General features: G+C 33.4%; 1 protein-coding gene across 4 annotated transcripts; it reads left to right on the plus strand.

Moving 5' to 3' along the window:
• Positions 1-3964: 3964 nt before the first annotated feature.
• On the plus strand, positions 3965-9934 carry LOC126693111 (probable inactive leucine-rich repeat receptor-like protein kinase At3g03770). 4 transcript variants are annotated; one of them, XM_050388986.1, is made up of 8 exons: positions 3965-4342; positions 4854-5040; positions 5305-6832; positions 7598-7731; positions 8036-8276; positions 8693-8898; positions 8983-9035; positions 9479-9934. In XM_050388986.1, the coding sequence occupies exons 3-8, from the start codon at positions 5491-5493 to the stop codon at positions 9612-9614; spliced, it is 2112 nt and encodes a 703-aa protein (XP_050244943.1). In that variant the 5' UTR covers positions 3965-4342; positions 4854-5040; positions 5305-5490; the 3' UTR covers positions 9615-9934. The 4 variants fall into 4 exon arrangements, with proteins under 4 accessions (XP_050244943.1, XP_050244944.1, XP_050244946.1 ...); XM_050388987.1 differs by having other exon boundaries at positions 3965-4228; XM_050388989.1 differs by lacking the exon at positions 3965-4342 and adding an exon at positions 4427-4538.
• Positions 9935-9976: the final 42 nt, after the last annotated feature.

Below are 9976 nucleotides of genomic sequence, written 5' to 3' on the forward strand. Positions count from 1 at the left end.
GGAGCCCAATCTTTCAGGCTACGAAGCTGTAGGGTTTGGGGTGCCCAAGCTGAACCCCTTTCTATGTAAGTTCCCCTAAAATCAGGACCGGATCATCGCCCCGTGATCAATGGCTAGCCTTTCAAGCCCACTCTCTACAAATCATATTGTGAGGGATCTTTCATGTGCGAGCCCAACATCATTATTGGGCCGTTAAATAATCGTGTCCCTACAGATTTTATGAAGAAGTTTTGAGAAAAACATTTTTTTTAAGACTCTTATTTATATATATATATATATATATATTTTTTTTTTAAAAGGGAATCCAACGTGTAAAATGAAACTCATTTTTTAAAAGAAAACTTCACAATTTTCGGGTTTCTTAAAAAAAGGAAGAAGATTTTGGATACAATTTCTCTAGAAAAAACTTTTTTTTATTTTTTTAATGCGGTAAAAACACATTTTCTTCAAAAGATTTTTTATTTTATTTTATTTTATAGTTTTTTAAAGGAAGGGAGAATATATATATATATATATATATATATATATTATATTTTGTGGGAAAAGCCAACATGGCAACATGGTAAAACACATTTATTTTTTAAAACATTTCTTTTTTGCATAAATTCGACTCTCTTTAGGAAAGAAAGAATTATGCTAGTATCACATAATTGGGCACAACTTTGTGTCACAACTAGCTAAATGGCTAGTTATGATTGACAAAGGTGTGTGCCCTCATGGCCCACTGACACACCTTTGTTAATCACAACTCGTTATGTGGCAAGTTGTGGCACAAAGTTGTGCCCAATTATGTGGTACTAGCATAATTCATGAAGAAAAGAACACAATTTTTTTTTTTTTTTGAAAACAACTATTTAAAAACAAATTTCTTCAACGGGGTAAAAGTGTTTCTAAAAACATGTATTTTTTTGAAGAAGCATTAAAAAAAACATTTTTATGTATGAAAATGTTTTTTGAGAACATTTTGTTTTTTGAAAACATTTATTTTCCCCTTTTTTTTAAAAAAAAAAAAAAAAGGAGAAAAGAATAAAAAAAATTTCTTTGAAAACTCTTTTGAAAAAAGGATTTTTTTTTTTGAAAACTTTTAAGAAGAAAAAGGTAAAACATATAACTATATATATATATATATATATATATTTTTTTTTTTAGAAAAAGGTTTTAAAAAGGCATTTTCTTAGAATAGTGTGTAGGGGAAATGTTTTACCCAAGCATATTTATTTTATGGTAAACTTAATAATGAGAAATGTAAAGAAACAATAATAATAAAGTGCAGAAAATAAATTGCAAGGAAAGTAAAGTGCAGAAATTTAAATGACATAAAAGTAAAGAGTATAGAAATTTAAAGGGTTGAAATATTGTAAAGGTTGACTAAACGTTTTATTTTTTATTTTTTATTTATGTCTCTCTTAAATAGATTTTAATCTCTTTCAAGCCTTATGGATTCTTCATCATAAGGAAATGGGAGTTCTAAACCATCAACCATTCTTATGAGACATATCCATATTGTGCTTTATTGGAGGTTTAAAAACCATTTAAGAGGGATGAAATAGAAAATATTTTTTTCATTTAGGTGTTTAGGTATAATATATATATATATATATATATATATATTTAGAATACTAATTATTTTAACATACACACACGGAGATAGAGAAGAAAGTCTTAAAGAAACTAACAGTAGTATATCCAAAAGGGCCTAACTCTTGGATACACAGCACAAACTTTAAACATTTTTAACTCATACTCATTTTCCAATGTGAGATTAATCAATTATTTTTTCTTTTGAGAATACTAATTATTTTAACACACACACACGAGGAAATGAGAGAAGGTCTTAAAGAAACTGACAGTGATGTATATCAAAAATGGCCTAACTCTTGGATACATAGTACAGACTTTAAACCTCTTTAACACACACTCATTTTCTAATGTGGGATTAACTCACTGTTTTTTCTTTTGCACCTATCTATCTATCTATCTATCTATCTATATATATATATATATATATATATATATATATATAAGTGCAATAAAGTAAAAGGGGAGGGGGATTGTGCAGGAAATTAAAGGGATGACATAAATTAAAAGGGGAAGGGGATTGCTTGAAAAATAAATGAGATGACATAAATTAAAAGGGGAAGGAGATTTGCTTGGAAAATAAAAGGGATGACATATATTAAAAGGGGAAGGGGATTGCTTGGAAAATAAATGAGGTGACATAAATTAAAAGCAAGAATAGTAAAAATCCCTAGATTCTTAGGTGGATGAGATTTCTTCCCCCTAAGGGTACTTCCCATACAAGTCCTAGGAGATGGTTCAATGCCCATCTAGGGAAACAAGCATAATAACATAAACAATCAACAATAATATGAACATAGAAATAAAGAGAGATATATGCAAAATATACACAAGAACATAGGAAAATAAAGTAACTATGAACAACAAGTAAGATAAAAAGAAATGATTTTATATATATGGAAATGATGTTTACAACATAATAAGGATGGTGGGATGAGTGTAGTTATTAAGAAACTAACCCATCCCTATAGCCTTACCCACCAAGATTACAAACAAAAATGGATGAAGTTTTTTTTTGGTGGGTTTCCCAGAGAGAGAGAGAGAGAGAGATAGAGAGAAATTTCAGAATTTCAATGCTTATTTTTCCAGAATTTCCTCACTTTTTTATTTTATTTTATTTTCTCACTTTTTCCTCCCCATTTCTCTATTTTTCACTCTTTTTCTCTAAAATGGGGGGAATTTATAGTGGAAATGAGGAAATGGGAGGCTAGCATAATTGTAACTTATGCTAGCCGTCCATAATTGTAACATTTTACACTTATGCTAGCCTCCCATTTTTGCCACCCCATCAGCTTATTTCTTCTTTTTCCGATTTCTAGCATGATCTTCGTGTAGTTGTTTGGAGGCCTTTCTGAGCTCCATTTTCTTCAAACTTTATATGGCCGGAAAGCTCTGGATGTTTGGTTTCCAATGGTCATGGCCTCGCTTGATTTGGAGCTATGGTTGTCGAGATATAGCGCTCGGAAGGAAGGTGATGTAGAGTTGAAAAATTCGGTGATGTTTTTTCTTGAAAAATTCATATCTTCCAATTCGAAACAGATATCGTTAAGCCATTTTGATGAAAATTAGCTGAGACCTTGTTCTTCAAGATGGTCCAGCCTGCTTGTTACAGTTCTCGCCCAATCGATACAGTCTATTGCGCAAAGTCGAGTTGAAAACTGCTTATTTTTCTGAAAAAATGAAGATTTTATTAGGATTTTTGGTATTTTGGTGATATCTCATTTGTTTTCACTCCGATTTTGGCTAGTAAAATATAGTTTCGAAGGGAAAAATATGTCCTATGAGATGATCCAAAATTTAATATAATCCAACGGTCGGATAAAAAAGTCAACTTTTTGACCATACTTTTTTTTTTGAGAAAGTCTTTTTGACCATACTTGGTTAGGGTCTTGGTCCTAATGGCTGCAAAAATGGATTTTTCAAATATAGTAACCTTTTTATTCACCATCCAGTCATGTTGTACTTATTTTTACCATTTTTTGCTTTAAAATTCATGATTTTGCACATTTATTCAATTTTTTAAAATCTTTGTTTATTTTTATTTTGATGCGTAAATCGGACCGGATAAAATATAGTATCGACAGTAATGAGTTCCATAAAAATTGATAATAAATACTAAAAACTATACATTTTTTCTAACCAAACAGGCTAAATGCTACTTTTGGATATAATATTAATATTAATATACAGACTATAGAATATTTATCACAAACAAAAAGGACGAAGAGATAGAATGGCGCCAAAAGCAACAGCCTACGTTAACATGGGGCCACCGGTCATAAAGTGACACAACCAGAGAATGCCAAAGCTTTACCAGATCCAGGACCAGAAAGCGAGAGCTTGCATCACATTTAAAAATAACAATAACAATAAAAATCAACTTCAACATTAAATTCCCTGTAAAATCAGCTGGACTCCACAATCAGAGACTGTAAAGATTTGGTCACACGCAGTGGAATAAAGGGACTTCCCTTCTCCGCAAGAATCTTTCTTTCTTTCTTTTGCTTTTTCTTCTTCAACAATGGCTTCCCTTTAAGACCTCTGAAAAATTGGTGGTCAAAATAAAGTAATGGAGAAAGAGATTATTTCCTCTTTTATTATTTCGCAAATTGGAGTGTCGGCTGGTGAAGCTTTCCAGGTCATATTGTGTGTGAGTTTCGAACTTGTGTCACTTACTTGTCTTGGCGTGTCCAAACAGAAACCTTCTCCTGAAAAAGAGTCTCTTTATGTGTCAGTAAGATTTGGATGCCCCTTCTTTTGACAGGTCTGTTGAATGTGTGTTGAAAAACTTTTGGGTTTTGTTCAATTGGGTCATCTGAAACACTTGTGTGATATGAACTTTCTTCTGTCTGGTTTTTTTTTTTTTTTTTTTTTTATATTTCTTATAAAAATGTGTGATCCGAGATGCATGTACTATTGCTTAACCTGAGTTGGGTATTTGTCGTTTTTGAAGTCCAAAGGTTTGTTTGTTTGTAATTTTTTATTTTTGGCTTAGTAAAGAAGTATAGTTATATTATTACTAACATGAAAATATTACATAAGAGTTTGTTCATAGATCACCTACTCTACAAACACAAAACATTGATCACCGACATAAGTACACACTGAATATTACAAAATCTGAAACCTCTCTCTCAATCTCTCTCTTATTTCAGTTGGATTTGGTTTGCGTTTGCAGTGGTCTTGGAAACAATTATGGGGGATTATTAACTTCATTTGGAAGTTATAATCCTCTAATTTTTTTAACTTTTGATTGACTATAGTTTTGGTCACAGGCTTGAGCAAAAGGTTTTGGGGCAGAAGTGGCTGCATCTATTCGTTTTGATTTTGAGAGGAAAATAAAGCATTGTATTTGTTCCCAGGCTACAAAAATTTAACTGGGTTATCTCGATCTTGAGCTTGGAGAGTACTTGCACATTCGAACTCTGAAGGTCATGAGTGATTTGTGTATTGTTTATAGAGGTAAGCTTTTAATGAAGCATATATAGGTAATATTCATGTTTGAGATAAAGAATAGAATTAAAAATTAAAATATTTGCAACATAGACGATGCAGCTTTCTCTCTCTCTTTTCTCTTTGACCAGGAAAAAAAGAAGAAGAAAGATTTTGTGATTTTGGTATATAATTATCAAGAAGTAGTTCTTTTGGTTTTTTTGGGTCCTTAGTAACGTACCCTTTTTACAAAACTGTTGAGTTATCTGTTTATGTATATATATTTTGTTGCAGGAATTTTGTTTGTGATCCTGGAAGCTTGAGCTTTAGTAGTTAAGAAGCTACGAATTTCATGGTCTTTAAATACTCATTAGATGATCTTCAGTAATAGTGATAAGACCTCTGCACTTTGTTTTTCCATTTCCTTCTTTCAAAGCTCTGTAAAATCCCTTCTGTGCTTTGCCTTTACTGCTGGTGCCAATGGGAAAAATGTTGCACCATCATGAGCTTCTAGTTATTTTTATTTTTTTGCTTTTCATCAATCACTCAGAGCAACTGCAAACCTCCCAGGTTCAGACCCTTTTACGAATTCAGCGACTTCTAAACTTTCCAGTTGTTTTAAGCAGCTGGAATAACAACACAGATTTCTGCAACACTGAAGCAAATTCATCTTCAACTGTTATATGCTATGAAGGAAGCATAACCCAGCTGCATATAATTGGCAACAAGGGAATGCCACTTTTACCTCGGAACTTTTCTTTAGACTCCTTTGTGACCACCCTAGTTAAGCTTCCTGACCTGAAGGTTCTCACATTGGTCTCTCTCGGTTTATGGGGCACTTTACCTGGTAAAATTGTGCGTTTATCATCATTAGAAATATTTAATGTGACTTCCAATTTCCTGTATGGTTCCATTCCTCAAGAGCTTTCATCCCTAACAAGCCTCCAGACACTAATACTTGATGACAATATGTTTGCTGGCCAGCTACCAGATTGGCTGGGTTCACTTCCGGTTTTGACTGTTTTAAGTTTGAAGAAAAATTCGTTCAATGGGTCTCTGCCAAGTGCATTAAGTAATTTGGAGAATCTTAGAGTTCTTGCACTTTCACATAACCACTTTTATGGAGCAGTGCCTGATTTTGAACGTTTGACAAACCTTCAAGTGCTTGATTTGGAAGATAATGCTTTTGGACCTCAATTCCCTCGACTTGGCAACAAGTTGGTTACTCTTGTCTTGAGTAAGAACAGGTTCAGGTCTGGCATCCCTGCTGAAGTGAGCTCTTATTATCAGCTTCAATGGCTGGATTTGTCTATCAATACATTTGTGGGAAGATTCCCAACGTCCTTGTTATCACTGCCTTCTATTACTTATCTGAGTATTGCAGGGAACAAATTCACAGGAATGCTTTTTGAAAATCTATCTTGCAGCTCTGAACTTGAATTTGTGGATTTTTCCTCAAATCTTTTGACTGGAAGCCTACCTAGCTGTCTACTGACAGATTCTAAGGAAAGGGTTGTCCTGTATGCCAGGAATTGTTTGGCCACTGGAAAACAAAGTCAACATCCATTTTCATTTTGTCGCAATGAAGCCTTAGCCGTGGGCATTCCTCCACATCACAAGAATCAGAAAGAAGCTTCTAAAACAGTTCTTTTCTTGGCTATAATTGGAGGGCTTGTTGGAGGAATTGCACTTCTTGGACTAGCTTACTTGATGGTTAGAAGAGTAAATGCCAGGAGAGAAACAAAGGTTAAGAAACCTCCAACAAGATTAATAGCAGAGAGTGCATCCACTGGGTACACCTCAAAGATACTTTCGGATGCAAGTAAGGTTTCATCTCTCTCTCTCTCTCTCGTGCGTGCATGTGCATGTGTGCACAGGTGTAGACACCTGCTTGTATGCATTTTTGAATATGAGTATGCAGAGTGAAATACAGTTTTATGTTGTTTTTGGATAACCCCACATATAAAATTAATATTTTAGATAAGGTCTTTTTCTAGATGTTCCAATAACAACAAAGATAAATGTTCTTTGATCAAAATAAATCATTTCTTAAATTACTCGTTCAATGGTAAACCTGTATTGGCTATTACAGAATCAAATGCTTTTTAACTTCATCAGTTGTCCATTAATATAATGCTTTCATCAAGCTGTTTGAAGGAATTGTGATCATATTTTGTATGAATTTTATTTAGTGATTCTTGCACTGTTGAATGTAGTAAGGCCTGAAATTGACCCTGAACTCACCTTTCTTTGAGCCTTCCACCAATAAATTCTGGTTTAAGATGTTTGCATCGAATAGTTGAATGCTCCTCTAATTTTAAAATAACTAAATACAGCTCTATGAAGAGTTACATGGCAAGGAAGTTTTTGTAAAGTCAGCCTAAGTAGTTGGATCACAAGGTATTATTGAGTTCAGTAAATAGGTGCTATATTTAAAAGAGCATTGATTTCAGTATTCAAGTGCATTATATTCAATTCAAGCCTCTTACTTATTAGAAAGAGTACAGGAAATAAAGAGGAAAAAGATGCAGCCAAGCATTCTTCCAACTTTATCATGTATCTGACATATGCTTAATTCTCCCTGAAGGGTATATATCTCAAACAATGAATATGGGAGAACTGGGTCTTCCAGCTTATCGAACCTTTTCATTGGAAGAGCTTGAGGAGGCTACAAACAACTTTGACACATCTGCTTTCATGGGTGAAGGTTCTCATGGACAGGTATGCATTCTGTTTTACTATATACATGAGACTTTTGACTCATAAGCAGCTTTAGTCTACTCTCAAATTTAATTCTCACATAGAATTTTTGGGATTCCTTCTGGTATGTCATAGGTTACTTTGATAAAGTTTTCTAGTATATATGCCAAACATAACTGCCTTGATTACACATTTACGCATTTTCTCAATTGAAATGAACCGGTAGCTTGTTTGTACACAGTTAATCAAATGCCAAACTATTTCTCTTTAAGATTAGTGCTATTTGATGCGTATTTAATATCCTTATCAAATTACATGTTCTCAGATGTACAGAGGCAGACTAAAGGATGGTTCTATTGTAGCTGTTAGATGCCTAAAAATGAAAAAAAGCTACAGCACTCAAAATTTTATGCACCATATAGAGCTGATATTAAAACTCAGGCATCGCCATTTGGTCAGTGCTTTGGGACACTGCTTTGAGTGCTACCTGGATGATTCAAGTGTCAGCAGAATTTTTTTTGTCTTTGAATATGTACCAAATGGCACACTAAGGAGCTGGATCTCTGGTATGTTATTAATCCATACATTTAATTCTCAGATTGGAGGATACAAACTCCCTTTGTGGTATGCAGGATCTTAGGGTCTGCAAACATTCTTTGAAAGGGTTCCTCCACATGAAATCCCATTTTCAGAACTATCTTTGAATTGTTGATTTATTTATTTATTTATTTTTTATTTTTTATATATATTTACCTTTGATCATATGTAAAGATCATTATATGATATAGTGAATGCATTTAGTTCAGGTACCTATGATTATCATCTAATGTGTGAGTGATTTTTTCCATCCGTAAATTATTCATTCTTTAAATTTTAGACCATAGAGTAGTGGCATCTAGGTGCCACATTATGTTCTCCATCATGACATTTTGAGTTACTTTATACAGTAACATAATGATTGGTCACTGTTTTCATTTGGCAGAGGGACATTCTCAACACTCTCTTACTTGGACACAACGTATAAGTGCTGCAATAGGAGTAGCAAAGGGCATCCAATTTTTACATACGGGGATTGTGCCTGGTGTATATTCCAATAATCTTAAAATAACTGATATTTTATTGGATCAGAACCTTGTTGCAAAAATTAGCTGTTACAATTTGCCCTTATTAGCTGAGAACATGGTGAAGGTAACTTTTCTTTTTATTGAGTGGTGTACTTTTCCTTGGGGAAAATCCTTTGAATTTATATTCCCCCTCTCCTCATCCTTGCAGTTTGGTCATGGAAGCCTGCCTAGCGGATCCAAAGATCCTATTGTTAATGCAAGGTTTGCAATTGAAATTTTGTATGGTTTTGAGTCATACAATTAATAATTTAAAATATATTGTTAAGGAAAAGGCCTTAAATCATATATATATATATATATATATAATCTATGAGCTGTTGCAATTGCAGTGAAACCTATCTCCCCCCCCCCCCCCCCCCCCCCCCCCCTCCTTTTGCTCTCTGCTGAAAGTAAAACCTATCTGAGAGGTGTATATAGGTTACCTATTTACTAACTACACATAATTATTGACTGGTTTGAGGATAAGAATGATTTGTGGTCGTTCTCATTTCCATATCATCAGATTTAATATCTTGTTAGTTATGGGGTGTGTGTTTTCAAAAGTACACACGTGCACACTTGATTTGTTTATTTTGTTATTGTTAATTATATAGTCAAGTAATATTGTTTCACACAATTGTTGTCTATGAACTATCACACCACAGGGTTACACATGAAGCCAAAAATGATGTTTATGACTTCGGAGTGATGTTGCTAGAAATAATTTTGGGTAGAAAAGTAAAATCTGGAAGTGAAGTGGACATTCTAAAAGATCGGGTAAGAATGGTTCTATTATTATAATTTTCTTTTGACAACCTTTCTTAATGTGTTTCTTCATTTCTCCTCATAAACCGAAACAGTAATATCAACAACATCTAGTTGTATGGTTCTCAAAATTAGGAGATAGTGTGTACTTAATTGACTGTTTTCTTGAAAATGTCTATTGTTTACATGGTTAATGCATTGTAAAGTCTGGAATGGCATGGAAATTGTATCTTTTTCCATGCCATGATTTGGAAAAATAATTTACTCATCTTTTTTCCCTTCTCGCTAATTTTAGGATGGGTATTGTCCATGTATAGTTATATACCGGAAAACATCTTTTCAAAGTGTCTGCAGTCTTCCTCTTCTTCTTTTTAAAAAAAAAAAAAAAAAAAAAAATA

Source organism: Quercus robur, chromosome 7 (assembly GCF_932294415.1).
Source record: "Quercus robur chromosome 7, dhQueRobu3.1, whole genome shotgun sequence".
Lineage (NCBI taxonomy): Eukaryota > Viridiplantae > Streptophyta > Magnoliopsida > Fagales > Fagaceae > Quercus > Quercus robur.